The 16475-nt window shown below is 37.5% G+C and overlaps 1 protein-coding gene across 2 annotated transcripts in view; it reads left to right on the top strand.

Moving 5' to 3' along the window:
- The window catches only part of SI (sucrase-isomaltase), a 342643-nt gene extending 326665 nt beyond the window's left edge, over nt 1-15978 (top strand). For both annotated transcript variants that reach the window (XM_077488042.1, XM_077488043.1), the window contains 6 exons: nt 1815-1871; nt 6768-6892; nt 9278-9366; nt 9585-9634; nt 14545-14709; nt 15735-15978. In XM_077488042.1, the coding sequence (XP_077344168.1) occupies nt 1815-1871; nt 6768-6892; nt 9278-9366; nt 9585-9634; nt 14545-14709; nt 15735-15806 (558 nt within the window). In that variant the 3' untranslated portion in view covers nt 15807-15978. The remainder of the gene's footprint in view (nt 1-1814; nt 1872-6767; nt 6893-9277; nt 9367-9584; nt 9635-14544; nt 14710-15734) is intronic.
- Nucleotides 15979-16475: the final 497 nt, after the last annotated feature.

Here is a 16475-nt window from a genome sequence, read left to right on the forward strand (position 1 = left end):
AGGTCTGCCTTCTTGTCCCTGTTTTTAATGTTAAAAGTGATCCCTGTGAATATAACAAATAAAACGTGCCACAGCTAAATATTGAAAGTAAAAAAATAAATAAAAACAGAAAAACCGCTGACAAAATCACACTTCCAAATGTGTTTCACAGATAATCATTAAAACAAGCTGTGCGGTGCTATAATATCCAAAAACATCTTAGCTTATATATATATTGCATTCATTGCTGTTAACAAAATAGTACAAAGTGCATACAAATTGTCTAATAGCATTAGTTATGTGTCACATAAAATGCATCAAAATTGTATAAAGTGAAAAATTGTGTCCATGCAAAGATTAAAAAAAAACGAATATATATAAAAAAATAATAATAGTGTGTATATAGTTTAAAATAAGGTTTATTTAGCAAACAGAGAAACACAGGGTACTCACACTCTACTGGTGTGACTTGAAAGTGTGAAATTGTATATGATATAAAATAGTCTAGTACACTGGAAACACCAGTAGAGTGTGAGTACCCTGTGTTTCTCTGTTTGCTAAATAAACCTTATTTTAAACTATATACGGTAAGCACTATTCATTTTTTCTTATAAAAAGTATTGATTTTTTATTTCTTTTTTTTTTTTTTATCTTTGCATGGACACAATTTCTCATTTTATACAATTTATGTGCATTTTATACATTGTTTGTTTTTTGGTGACACATAACTAATGCTATTTGCCAATTTGTATGCACTTTGTTTTATTTTGTTCACAGCAATGAATGCAATATATATAAGCCAGGGTATTTTTGGATATATTAGCGCTGTACAGCTTGTTTATGACTAAACGTGATCCCTGTTACTAGTAAGGGCAGTAAATTAGCAGGAAATTATAAAATCCTACCTGGAACACTAAAGATTGTGATAAATTGTACTTTCTATTTTCATACAACCCATTTAATACACATTGCAAGGCTGTACTTTGACTGTCCTTTATACAGAGGAAGAATCAGCTGATGATATACAGAATGCATTTCTATACGGTATATGTTATGGTTTTCCATTTTCAATAAAAGTGACTAAATCCAACTTTTTAGTTGGATTTTGTCACTAATATACATTTTTTTAAAGCTCTCTTGGGTACCGTATTTTGACAAAAAAGATACCGGTATTTGAGTTCTCAGCTATTCTCCCCTTGCATTAGGCTTTTTGGTGAGGGGTTCTCCTTCCAGCGCTTATATTTATATAACATTACTGAGCATTTGGTAGCATTAAGACTCCTTTTCTTGCCCTTTTAGCAGAACCAGTGAGGCACCTAGTGAAAGTTAATGTGGAATAGTTTTCATTATTTGAGAGGTATTTTAACATCTTGCATCGTCCCTAACAAAACTTTTGTTTTTTGGTTTTCTCCAATTTAGGATTTCAAAAAAGTCCCCTGGGTCCCTTATCTAGCCCATAAATATTCTATATTGAGCAAACACCAACCCTGTCAAAGGTCCTCGCCTACCTCCTCTGACTGTGGCAGCCTCCTGTAATGTCTATAGCCCACTAAAACTCACACCACTATATCACAGTGCCTGTAAAAAGTAATGTGTGGCTTCATTATAATGAGACACTTTGACTCAGTAAAAGACCATAGTGTGTAGGTATTTTTAACATTCTTTATTTTGTCAAGTGGAAGAAAAGTCAAATTATAGAAGCACAGAGCAGAGGCCTGGTCTTACTGTATGTGAAAAGCTTTGTTCAAACTTGGATAGATATAATACATTAGTGTTCAATTTGAATGCAGTTTAATATAATTAATTTGTTAATACTATATGTTTATACATTTTAGAAGCAAAGATCAGTCGACGCATATATACCAAACACTCGCTGGTACGACTATCACACGGTAAGTCCTAAATAATTGCTTTGCCTCCTAAAACTGTTCTTTCTACTAAAAAATAAATACATAAATAACTTGGCAAAAAAATAATTCCTCTATGTCATTCTTGAAATAGACAAATAAATTCTTGTTTTAGTCCTCGCTGATTAACTGTTTACAAACTTCTAAAGCTGCTATAAAGCTGCTAGAATGAACACACAAAACTGGTATTTTGGAAAATGCAGACCTAAGCAACTAGCAGTATTAAAGGATTTTACAGTCCCCCTTGTGGGATAAGTAAATTAGTTGCTCCTTTTTAAGACTGAACATGAAGAAAACACCTTTTGGATTAGGGGGTCGGTTTATAAAAAAATAAATAATATACCATCATTTGTATGGTATTACTGAACTGGATTTGTTTCTTTGACCCATGTGTTAAACTGGGAGATTTAAGTCTATTCAGTTATTTAGGGATTATCAAATTTGCAGTGAAAATTATGCTGCACTTTGAATGAACCAATAAACCACAAGGCCAGTAAATGGCCATCACAAAACTAAATATACAGAGAAAATGCAAAATGTGTAATGCAAAGCAGAAGAAGAAACAAGTAAATAAGACAAAAGCAAATGAAAAAAACCACTTCAGCCCTGGAAGATTTGGCTGCTGAATGACTGGGCCATTTTTTGCGATTCGGCACTGCTTTGCTTTAACATACAAGTGCGTGGTCATGTGACGCTGCAGCCAAACAAAATTTATGTCCTTTTTTTCCCCCAAATAGAGATTTATTTTGGTGGTATTTAATCGCCTCTGCATTTTTTATTTTTTGCGCTATAAACAAAAAAAGAGTGACAATTTTGAAAAAAACACAATATTTGGTACTTTTTGCTATAATAAATATCCCCATTTTTTATAAAAAAATAAATCTCAATTTAGGCCAATATGTATTCTTCAAAAATTGCAATAAGCGTATATTCATTGGTTTGCGCAAAAGGTATAGTGTCTGAAAAACAGGGGCTAGATTTATAGCATTTTTATTATTATATATTTTTTACTAGTAATGGCGGCAATTTGCGATTTTTGTGACTGCGACATTATGACTGCGACACATCGGACAATTTTGACACATTTTTGGGACCATTGGCATTTATACAGAGATCAGTGCTATAAAATTGCATTGATTACTGTATAAATGTCACTGGCAGTGAAGGCATTAACACTAGGGGGCGATCGAGGGGTTAATTGTGTTCCCTGGGAGGGGATTCTAACTGAATCAGGAGGGGACTGACTAGAGGAATTGATGGATCGTGGTTCCTAGCTAAGAGGAACACACAATCTGTCACTCATCTCAGAACAGGGAAGTGTGTGTTTACACACACTCATCCCTGTTCTTTCTCTCGTGCTCATGATCGCTCGTGGTCGGTGGTCATCGTGAACATCGGCCAGAAGCATCGGAAATCCCGCTGTGCAGCAGGCGCGCACCTGCGATCCCGATCCCATGAGCCGACGTATAGTTATGAGGGTTCATGCGAAAGTGCTGACCTGCCACAGTAAAATGATGGTGGCTGGTCGGCAAGCGGTTAACCCCTATAGGGAAAATTAGAACTCAATAAGATGATTCCATAGGTTTAGTCAGCTTCCTTTCACATCGCTAAAAGTAGTTGTCTTTCCTCTGGATTTTTTTAATTGTTAATAACTAATAGCCAAATGCTGTATAATTAAAGGACAAACTCTATACAACATTCAAAGGCAACTTTACACACTTAGGCTGGATTCACACCTATGCATTTTTAGTGCTTTCTGCATTTTGCAGATTTGCACTACAGAATGTGTTCCATAGGAATCCATGTTAAATGGACTGCAGTGCAAATCTGCAAAATGCAAAAAGCACTAAAAATGCATAAGTGTAAATCCAGCCTTAAACCCTGGCTGTTCCATATATTTATTAAAGCTTAGGATGGTATTACACAATCATATATTCACAAGGTCCATTGTTTTTTTCTTAAATGTTTAATGATACAGCACAGGTTCATAATATCCAGAAAACAACCAATGTCCCAAATGATCCTGAGACTTTTTATATCTCTATATTCACCTAAACATTTTGCAGTCTCTGCTCTAATTCATCCCAAAGGTGTTCTGTACTGATGACCTGTAAAGGCTTTTAAAGCTTTGCCTATGGAGAATCTTTTGCAGATTCATCCTCCAGCTTCACTAATAAGGATGGAGTTAGTATCAGTGGGCTACAAATGTGGTGACATCACAACACTTGTGCTCCATTGAGAACTACAGTCCCTCTGTCGCATGGCAGATGGGGTTTGTACTTTTTTCATTCACAACTTTGTAAATTAATGATGTGGCTTTGCAGGTTGAACCATGCAAAGTTGTGTGAAATTCAGATTTGACATTCTTTGGGGATGTAGAAGGGGGCGATTTCAGTATATGGAGTGTATACACTGACGATACTTCATGTTACATCCTAAATATGAGTTTAAGATGAAACTTGGTCGTTAGCTTAAAAAAACACTTTCGGTGTACAGTAGGTACAAAGTAAGCAATAGTAAGTGCAGTAATTATATACATACATAGTAGGCTGTTTCCTCTTGGTACTTATTTATTTCTTTTTTAACAACTTCAAGAAAAAAAGTAAAAAAAAATTCAGTAGCAGTGATTTTAATAATGCTTAAAGTGAAACAATAAAAATGAAATATTCCTTCAAATATCATGCCTGGGGGGTGTCTATAATATGCCTGTAAAGTGGCGCAGTTTTGCCGTGTTTAGAACAATACCACAGCAAAATTACATTTCTAAAAGGAAAAGGAAAATAGCATGGGTCTGGTATGAATATTAAGGGAAACCCCGAATTCTTTTTCTAAAAATTGCATGGGGGTCCCCCCAAAATCTATACCAGGCCCTCCAGGTCAGATATGTATTTTTAAGGGGAACTCTGCACCACAGCAAAATTACATTTCTAAAGGAAAATATTAACTTAAAACTGATTGTGGCTGTAATGAATTATCGGGTCTCAGCAATATAGATAAAACTCCTTGAAAAAAGGGCATTACCATACCCTTTGGGTCTGGTATGAATATTAAGAGGAACTACAAACCAAAAATGTAAAAAATAATTGCGTGGAGTGCCCCCAAAATCCATATAAGGCCCTTCAGATCTGGTATGGAAAGTAAAGGGAACCCTGCGTCAAATTTTAAAAAAATGGCATGGGGTCCCCCAAAATCCAAGCCAGACCCTTCAGGTCTGGTATGGATTTTAAGGCAAAGGGGTTCCCCCAAAATCCATACCAAACCCTTATCCAAGCACGCAACCTGGCAGGCCACAGGAAAAGAGGGGGGATGAGAGTGCCCCCCTCCAAAACCGTACCAGGCCATATGCCCTGAAGATGGGGAGGCTGCTTTGGAGTAGCGCCCCCCCCCCCCCCAAAGCACCTTGTCCCCATGTTGATGGGGACAAGGGCTTCATCCCCACAACCCTTGCCCGGTGGTTGTGGGGGTTTGCAGGTGGGGGGCTTATTCGAATCTGGAAGCCCCCAGATCCCGACTTACCCCCATGTGAATTAGTAACAGGTACATTGTCCCCCTTCTTTCACAAAAAAGTGTCAAAAATAGTAAAAAAGACAGGAGACACTTTGGGATAAGTCCTTTATTAAAAGATAAAAAAATAAAAATGTCCTAGGATGTAAATCCATCTCACGCTGCCCAACGAGCCAAAAAAAGAAAAAAAATCTGCAACAGCTCCGCCTCCATGGGAGGCTGTCTCTGAGTGACGCTTCTTCTCTTGGACAGCTGTTATATAGCTGAGGATGGGGCCACTCGGTGATGCAAACAGGTGACCCCGCCCCCCTCTGATGCCACGTAGCATCAGAGGAAGGTAGGGTGCCATGCACACTTATGTAAACAGTATTCACAGCACATGTGAGGTATCGCCGCAAACGTTAAAGCAAGAACAGTAATTCTAGTGCTAGACCTCCTCTGAACACCTTTACAGGTTACCTGTTTAGAATTACAAAGTGTTGCATATGGAGATTTTTAAGCACTGTAGTTTGTCACCATTCTACAAGCGTGCACAATTTTGTGACATGTTAGGTATCTATTTATTTGCCATCACAACGTCTTTCACATTTTACAAAAAACTGTGTTTTATTTTTCTTTTTTGTTTTTTTATTTATTTATTTTTTGCAAAACCACTGCACAAATGATTGCCATTTTATTTCATAGGGTCTCTGCTAAAACAATGTATGAGATTTGGGGGTTCTATAATTTTCTAGCAAAAAATAATACTGATTTAATCTTGTAAATAAAAATTTCCACACAAAGTTTAAAGTGGTTAATATTGTTCCTTATTCAGTAACTTCCTACACTTACAGAATTTACACATACAGAACGAAAAGGGCTTGATGTACTAAAGGCAAATAGGCTGTTCACTTTGCAATGGTATTTTTCCTTAGCTTAGTGAATGTGGTGAACATTTACCTTGCTCAGAATATCCAATCATGTGCAAGGAAAATAACATTAAATAATATGCATTTTTGTTTGATTCATTTTAATATGGAAGTCAGCAGAGCTTCACCTCATTCACTAAGCTCTGGGGATAATTCCCTAGTGAACAGCCTATATGCCTTTAGTAAATCATCCCCGTAATATAATTATAATATTTTTACATACAATAATATTAAAGCTATATCTGCAACATGATGTTGCATTATATGTCAAAAAGGATTTTTTTTTGTTACTTAACATGGGCAACACAGAGATTTCAGATATTTTTGATGCATAAAACTTTATTTTACCAGATTAAATATATATATATTAAATATTATTTGTCAGTATGCATCCTGTGAAATGACAGTAGAAAATTGTATTGCTTTTTATAATTTTTTTAATTATTTTTTAACATATTTTCCGTCATAGGGTGCAGAAGTTAAAGCACGAGGCGCGTGGGTGAATTTGCCAGCTCCACTGGAATACATAAATCTCCATGTTAGAGGTGGATACATCATACCATGGCAGGAAACAGCCAACAATACTGATTACAGGTAAGTGAAAAACACAGCTATATGACAAAAACAAATATCATGACAATAGGTCTGTGAAAGTTCCTATTTATCCAGGTCATGGTATAGCTATTAGTAGTTGGTCACATTTTAACTGGGCTTCTCTGTAGTGTTATAGGTTACACAGCTTATTAAAGCAGTTTATTTAGTTCTAATAATTGTCAACAACATTAAGTGTCAAAAACATATCATCATTTAGAGTCTCATGGGTAATTCAGGTCCCTAATACAAAAAGCCTTGACACATTCTATTGTGATTGGATTAAGATGACTAAAGTAACCATGTAGCTATAAATGCTGGAAAATGTTCCTGTTACTTATAGGAACATGAAAAAGCTGCTTGGATAAGCTAAGAAACAGCTTCAATATTACTGAACAAGTTCAGTTGAATGTAAAAGACTACTACTAGCTATACCATGACAGTCAGAAAAGAAAATGAATAAATGCACTTTGGGCTGCAGCTTATTTTATTGTTTATTAAACAGCAGCTGGGATCATCCTTTTGTTTCAACGTTTTTATTGAGTTTTAAAGTGGTTGTAAACCCTTACAACACACTTTGACCTACAGGTAAGCCTAGATTAAGGCTTACCTGTAGGTCCAAGAAATATCTCCTAAACCTATATGGTTTAGGAGATATTCGCCCGAAGACAGGCACCGCTGTCTACGGCGCATGCGCCGTAGACCGCGGCGCGCAGGCGCACTGAGCACGGCATTTTCAACGACGGAGCTGCCGCGTGTGTCGGCTCCCGTGCGCATGCGCTGGAGTGACATCATCGCGGCTTCGCCGAATGACAGCGACGGAGCTGCGAGACCCCAAGAGAAGATGGATGCGCTGGACAACAGGGGACAGCGGTGACATCGCTGGTTCCTGTGTCAGGTAAGTGACACATAATGGACTACTATGCGATGTATAGTATTCCATTATGCTTTGCCTTTGCAGAAAATAAAGAGGTCTGGTCAGGGTTTACTTCCTCTTTAACAATGAAAAATGAACACAGGGTAAGAACTTTGTCTGTCCTATTGATGACATAGTGGTCATGGTGAGTATCTTATGCACATACAGATTACAGCTCAGATCTGCCATGAAGTGAATACTGTGAGGTGAGACCAGAGACATGAATAAAGAGAAACATTTGGAGATAGACAGGGATCATCCTTTAAAGGCTATAAAGTTGCTGCAGTCTGGGTGCAGGGATGTCTGACTTATTTGCTGAATCAGCAGTGAAGACTGTGATGAGCCATTCACCTCGACCGTTATATATACGGTGTTTGGTTACTAAGGCAAATAGGCTGTTCACTCAGCAAGGGCATTTTCCCTTGCTTAAGAATTTGATGAAAATTTTCTTTGCAAAGAATACTCAATCACAAGCAATGGAAATGAAAAAAAAAAGTATATTTTAATTGCACTGTACCGGACACAAGACTGGTTGTAGATTACAAGTTATATATAGACTACCTTCAGGTGATTGGACAGTGGCAAAGAACTTTGCTAGGGCTCCTTTAGTGCATGCTCATATAACCCCACCCATCAATGAAACTCAATTTTTTTGCTAGTGACCTTAGGTGATGGACCCCTTGTTTTCTTTTTAAACCACTCTTCTTCAGATTTTTCTGTTAAGATTTGACTGAACTCTGAAAAATCTACCCTTGTGTTGGTTCCAATAGCCCAATCTTCTTCCACACTGAATCAATTAAATGCTCATTTAGTCTAGGCATGGGTGAAATGTATTCCTTACCCTATCCTTCAATTCAGCCCCCCCCCCCAATACTTACCTGAGCCCATCTCTACCCAACCATGTTGCAAGAAAGACTCGGCTGGCCGGAACTCTTCTCCTCATTAGCTGAGACAGCAGCAGAGCGCCATTGGCTCCCACTGCTCTCAATCAAAGTCAGTGAGCTAATGAGGAGAGAGGATTGTGGGGCTTAGCTGGGTCTCTGTGTCTAAATAGACACACAGAGTTGCGGCTCGGCTCAGGTGCCCCCATCGAAAGCTGCTTGCTGTGGGGGCATTCATCAGGGAAGGGCCAGGAGAGCCAAAGAGGGACCCGAGAAGAGGAGGATCCAAGCTGCGCTATGCAAAACCACTGCACAGAGTAGTTAAGTATAATATGTTTGTTATTTAAAAAAAAAAGAAAAAAAACAAGATCACTTTAAGGTCTGGGCTGTGGGCAGTCGCTCAGCATTATCAAACAGTGCAGGGCTTCTTTGTAGGTGAAGGTGGTGTGGAGGTGTGCATGTGGCCATATTAAAATAAAAGGTAATCATTTACACATAAAAGTGAAGATGTATGTAATATGAAAATATGATTTAAAGCTGTGAAAATCTTTAGCAATGATATCCCATGCTATTTTAATTTTATAATTGCAGTCGTAAGAAGTTTATGGGACTTTTGGTAGCCCTGGATGATTTTGGAAAAGCACATGGCAATCTTTTCTGGGATGATGGAGAAAGCATAGGTAAGTGCAAATGCTGAATATAAAACAATAGAAGATTCTTACTGGAAATAGAAGAGAAATAATATTTTAGTATTTCTAGTGCTGAAAAGCAGCCTTTATGAGTTGTGGCAGCTGTTTATTGTGGAATTTAAAATTCAGAAGTAGTAAATGTCAATAGGGTAAAACAAAAGCAAGATCTATGTTATAATTTAGCCTGACTGCTAATATTTTTTTTGCAGATTCAATAGAGAAGAAGGACTATTTCCTGGGAACATTCAGTGCTGATAAGGTATATAATCATGCTGCTACAAAATGATTGAAATTACAGTTATCATCACAGAAAAACTTTAAGTGATACACATTTGAGTATTTAGCAACTTATAACACATTCTGTTAATTTTCTTAGATAAACCTAGTAGTATTACAATTCTGATTGCAGAGCTTGTTGATATGGCAGCGCTATATACCTCCTAGGAAGCCATACACTAAAACCATTTGTTAGGAGTTTCTTGACAGAAGAGTCATGCAAACATTTAACAAAAATCATTCCCTCCATGTTCTTGGTGATTGTCGATTCTTCATGTACACTACATGGAACATTGACAGTGCAGTGTACTGTACATCCCAGCTCATTTTCCACAATAGAGGTGGGCATCAGAGACAATGTAACTTATGCACACAAATACAGAAGTTACATAATAAGTGGTTACCTAATGGGTAAGACAGTAACTGAGGACTCTGAAGAAGCAGCCATGAAGAGTTACATAATAGATGGTTACCTAATTGCTAAGACAATACTTGAGGACCCCATAGAAGCAGCAGCGAATATGGTGGTACAATGAATGTGTCAGAGACTGGAGCCTGGATCTGCCCATGCTGGAGGAAGGTACACTAGAAGTTCAGCATGTCATAATGTGCATGTTTGCTGTGCATACCTGCACATAATGGAGAAAGAACCCCGCGTCCCTTGCTGCCTCCCCAGTCAGCAAAATTTAGATATGCTTTAACCCCTTGACCTCTTGAAGATTTACCCTCCTTCCTGACCAGGCCATTTTTTGCGATACAGCACTGCGTTACTTTAACAATTGCGCGGTCATGCAATGCTGTACTCGAATAAAATGTATGCCCCTTTTTCCCTACAAATAGAGATTTCTTTTGGTGGTATTTGATCACCTCTGCAGTTCTTATTTTTTGTGCTATGAACATAAAAAGACTGACAATTAAAAAAAAAAAAAAAACATATGTTTTACTTTCTGCTTTAAAACACATATAATAAAAAAAAAAGAAAAAATCAAATGTCCCCATCAATTTAGACCAATATGTATTATGCTACATATTGTAGGTAAAAAAATCCCAATAAGACTGTGTACACACGGTCGGACATTCTGACAACCAAATCCGTTGGATTTTGTCTGACGGATTTTGTCAGACGGATTTTGTCTGATGGATTTTGTCCGATACTGTTGCATACACATAGTCGGACAAAGTTGTCGGAAAATCCGATTGTACATAACGTGATGACGTTATTTCATTACGACGGGACTACGTTCGGGCTAGTAACCAATTGCTTTGGTCTAGGAATTTGATCTGAGCATGTGTGGCACTTTGTCCGTCGGAGTAGGCTACACATGGTCGGAGTATGTCCGATCGGAGCATTTTGTTGAAAAAGTTGGTCCGTCGGATATTCCGATGGAAACAGTCCGATGGAGACCACACACAGTCAGAATATCCGACAAAACGGTCCGATAGGACACATTCCGTCGGAATCTCCGACCGTGTCTACAAGGGTTAAGAGTTTTTTTGATTGGTTTGGGCAAAAGTTATAACGTCTACAAACGATGGGATATTTTTATTTATTTTTATTTGTTTTCTCTTTTTTTACTAGTACTGGTGGTGATCAACGACTTATAGCAGGACTGCGATATTGCGCCGGACAATTTGGACACTTATTGACACTTTTTTGGGGGACCAGTGACACTAATACATTGATCAGTGCTAAAAAATATCCATTGTCACTCTACTAATGACATTGGCTGGGAAGGGGTTAACATCAGGGGTGATCAAAGGGTTAAATACGTTCCTATCCAGCGCTTCTGTACTGTGGGGAAGGTGCTTTTACCAAGGGAAGGCATGAATTTGTGTCCACGCTTTGCAGGAATACAGGATCAATGCCTTCCCTACTGACAGAATGGCAATCTTTCTTGTTTACAGATCACCGTTCTGCCTATATGACAACAGAGGGAGCAAGCCGTCTGTTGTGCGCATGTAAATATACATGATCCAGCACAGATCATTCTTTTTCAGCCACATTCGATCAGCAATATATAATTTTTTTGGATCTAGTAGTATTTAAGGACAACCATACATTACTCACAATACCTACTTCAGTGAAGTTGACAGGAATGGATATATTCCACTGAAAAGTTGTCATCATCCCAGATGGCCGAGTACCATTCCAAAAAGTCAACTATTGAGAGTGAGACATAGCTGTGATAGGAAAGAGGATTATGAAGCACAGGCAGACATTTTGATAGATAGGTTTCAGGAAAAGGGATATAGGTTTAGAGATCTTGAGGAAACTAAGAAAAAAGTGGGAGATATAAGGAGAGAGGATCTATTTAACAAGATGGTAACTAGTAGAAAGGATTTTGCAGTAGCCTTTATGACAGGCTTCACCTGTCAGCAAAAACAGATGTAGAAAATTATTAAAAAGTATTGGCCCATATTATTAAAGGATGTAGAAGAAACTTTTACCCGATAGGCCACAGTTTTCAGTTGTGGGAGATGTGTGATTTGCAGAACTTCCAAATTTAGATTGAGGATGACTTCACATTTCATGTCTCACTCAAGGGGATATCCAATAAGATAAAAAAGTGTGTCGCCTGTGGGACCACACATGTCACTTACCTTCTAGCCTGTCCTTGTGGACTCCAGTATGTGGGTAGAACCACTAGGAAGTTAGTAGTCCGACTCTGAGAACATGTGAATAATATAAAGAAAGGCTACAGGCACCACTGTTTGTCTAACCACTTTAGACTCCATCGTGGATCTGAGGGGTTTGATGTTTTGTGGTATAGATAGAATAGAGGCCCACTGGAGAGGAGGAAACCTGAAAAAGACCTATGTTGTATTATGTTTCTATGTTCAACCAATAAAAATTTGTGAAACAAAAAAAATAAAGAAAAAGACAATTTCCCAAAATGAAACAGTGGCTCAATCGTTTTGGGGACTATGCATCATTTTGGATAGAATATAGAATTGGACTTGAATTGTTTTCTCTCCAATTGGAGAGAGGAGAAGAGGCTCCCCTTGTATATAAAAACTTGGTCTGTTTAACCGTAAATTAGGTAATTGAAAACGCCTCGTGGGGGGGGGGGTGAAACGCGTTGACCTAATTTCCCAGGGCTGAGTCCAGGCTATGTAATTTCTGGTTTCAGTGGAACGCATTCTGAATGCTGCGTTTCTGGATTGTATCCCTGTATCTGTTTACATGCCCATTGAAATTTGGAGTTTTTGTAAGTAGGAATTTTTTGTTTGCGCTATAAATACCTATCATACAGAACTTCACTATTAGTTCCTTTTCCTTTTTTATGGTGAATAGAAAAGAATAAGATCACTTATATTGGGACGTTTTTGCAATAATATAATATAATCTCATATGTTGTTGTTTAGATATGAATTTTGATATTTCAAGAGTTGTATCCTTATACAGTGTTTTACGTTTTTTGGAGCACTAGAGCATTTTACCCCCCTAGCGGTAATCCCGAGTCTGGCTCGGGGTAGGAACATACTGACAGGAGCGGTAACCCCGAGCCAGACTCGGGATGGCTTCGCTCGATGCAGGGGAGGACACAGGGAGCGTTACTCACCTTGTCCCCTGGATCCAGCGATGTCCTCTGCGCTGTGCGATCGAGCTGTCCTCCGCTCGATTCACAGTGCCGAATGCCGCCGAGCTCCGTTCCCTGCGACGTTACGGCGCATGGGAGCGGAGAACGGCGGCAAATTCAAAAAAGTTAAAACACACTAAACACACACAGCACTGTATTCTTACAGATTACAGTGCTGTATTAAAAAATACACACCCCCTTTGTCCCTAGTGGTCTGTGCAGTGCCCTGCATGCACTTTTATATTATAAATACTGTTTTTTACTGCCTGGAATTTGGAGATTGTCCATAGCAACCAAAAAGTGTAAATTTTTCAGTGTTTTAGGATTTTATTACAATATTGAATAATTTTTATTATTCTTTATTATATTATAAACTTTATCATACCCGGGATGTCTGCTAGACTCTGGTTTGAACAGATTTAAGAGCGTTATTCCTAAGAATTACAGGACTACAAAATAAAAGCCAGATTTCCGTGCAAAATAATTGTACCACTTTCAGCACCTAATTCCAGACTGAATCATACCGCCAGGGAGGTTAATAGGATAATTGTGGAATATATATTAACACAATTGTGAGTTTTTTTTTGATGGTTATTTTATTTGTACTTTTGTGAGTGCTGTAATTTATTTATTGCATAAAAACAATATTGTGTACACGAATTGTAGTTGTCCAAGAAAACATATACAGAGAAGTCCTCCTTTAAAACAAGGGTGTTTTTTTTTTTTTTTTACACATCACTCTTTAAACTACATTACTTGCAAGACTGAGCCTTGTGATCTGATGAACAAAAGCTTTTTTGACCTTTTATAAAAATGACTTTGTCTGTATACTGTTTTATTTTTCATAACCGAGGCATGTTCTGATATACAGTAGATTCCCTCATTTGCAGACCCCAAAAGAGACACTTGAATTACTAGAGAAGAAGCCTGTTGTTTTTTTTTTCTTATACTGCCCAAACTAACAGTTAGTTAAGCACTCTGTAATGTTAGTTAGTTAGTTAGTTAGTTAGTTAGTTAGTTAGTTAGTTAGTTAAGCACTCTGTAACACACTGTACTTTTACAGTATGAGTGCTAGAAAGCGTTTTTAACTGGCTGTTTAGTGGTATTTTTTCCCTATTTTTGTAAAAGATGGGGAGGTGAAATTGTAAAACGAATCTTGCTTGCAAAGACAAACAATAATATTTGAATCGTGTTAATAAAAATAACCTGTTGCATGCATGTATTTTTGATAACTGATATTACGTCTATATATACACAATAAGTATGCAATTTAATCTTTTTTATGTCCTTACATCTCTTTGTCTTTCCACAGAACACAGTGTCAAGTGCAATAACAACAAATAATTACTTATCCTTAACAAATCCTTTACTACTTGGACATGTTTATATTTGGGGCCCTGGAACAAATGCCACAAATGTGTCGGTTACATATGATGGCAAAACTGATGTGATTTCCCATTTTACAGCAGTTAATGGGGTAAGGACTATCTGAGAAAACTGGAATAATTAGAGAACTGAATTGTTAGTAGAAGTGGTCAGAAGTATAATGTACAATATATAAGAAATACTGACATCTGATAGAAAACCCACAGAATAGCAGTAGGGAAAAAAATAGTTGCTGCTGTGCTAGTAAATCTCTACAGTTGTGTAAAACTAATAGATGATATTGTAATGTAAAATTGAATTGTCCACTGCACACATAAATTGTAACCTTGTCTTCAAATATTGTATTAAGTAAGTGTTAACTGGCCTAAAACATTAGATAGGAATAGTGTTGAAGTGCTTGTGTAAGTCTTCGACCAGTCCCTGTGTCTCTGAGTAGCCTCATTGAATCGCAGGTGCGGGTTGTACATGTGTACTTGACTTCTGCCCAGTTGTCACTAAGCCTGGCCCCTTCTAACACTAAGGCCTCTTACACAAGGACATAATATTCACCAATGTGTATATGCAGGATCTTGCTGGCAGAAATATCCTGAGTAAAAAGCACAAGTTACGTTCTGTAAAGACCTTGCGTATGCAGGTGCATAAACCTATGTATAACACATACACATGCGTGCTCTGTTTTGCAAATGTTTTAATATTATTCAAATAGATACTCTTGGTGCCTTGTTCTTGCTTTTTGCTGCTTCCAGCACTTTATAACTTCTCCATGTCATTTAGCTATGAAAAGTAAATAGTGGAGGCACCACAGCAAATCATTTGAACATTTCTGGGTGTATTGGGAAGCTCTTGTGATCCTTGGAAGTGTTTATTACCACCCTGTAGGATCAATATGGCCCAACAGATGTATAATTGTCACACAAATGAAGCAGATTACTTGTTACTATGTTGCTATATGACTACTGAAAAGTGATTAAATATATATACATATATATATATATATATATATATATATATATATATATATATATATATATATATATATATATATATATATTAGACATTTAAATCAGCAATATGAATTTTGAAATGTAACACGTTCTATTCTTTACTTTCTTCCAGGTTTTAGAAATCCATCTCACAAACAAGCAATATAACTTGGCAAACCCAATTAGTGTTACATGGCAGACCTAACTTGAATGAGCTCTTATTTCTGAAAATTTTCATTTGAAAAGAACATCCAAGAATATAGCATTTTCCGCTAATCTCCTCTATGACAGATTTTTAATAAACAAATGTCTTACATTTTCTTTGACTAAATTTATATTGCTCTATTTCTTGTTCAAATAAAATTTGTGACCAAAAATATCTTCTTTTTTTCTAAATTGAGTATCAAGAAAGCACTGAATATGTTAAAAGCAGTAAGCACTTCTGATATGGAGCTTCTAACCTTAAAACTAAGATCAAAGGAGCCTTACATTATCCTTGTGAAAATAAGGTTGGGTTTTAATGGAGAAGTGGTGACAGAGGTGCCTTCTGTACATCACAAGACAAAGGGTGCTTCATGTTTATGACTACCTGGGTTAAGCTGCTACCTTCTGATGAATGGACACTGGCCACATAAAAAAGACAGGAATGCCCTGCCCAGGCATTACCCTTCTCTTGGAAGCTAAGCTTCAGGTTTTAGGCAGTGTCCTTGATGATGAATGCACCTGCAGTGTCACTATGAAGACCCTTTTTAGTGGGTGTCAGTCCTATTTCATGGCCTATTCTGCATGTCCTTGCTGGGGAAAGGACATTCTTCATCTAGATTGGTTACCTATGGCCCTAAGCCTGCATACAAGAGCCAGCATGGTCTGTAAT

This window comes from Lithobates pipiens, unplaced genomic scaffold (assembly GCF_037356315.1).
Source record: "Lithobates pipiens isolate NorthernLeopardFrog02 unplaced genomic scaffold, aLitPip1_a1.2 Scaffold_18, whole genome shotgun sequence".
Classification (NCBI taxonomy): domain Eukaryota; kingdom Metazoa; phylum Chordata; class Amphibia; order Anura; family Ranidae; genus Lithobates; species Lithobates pipiens.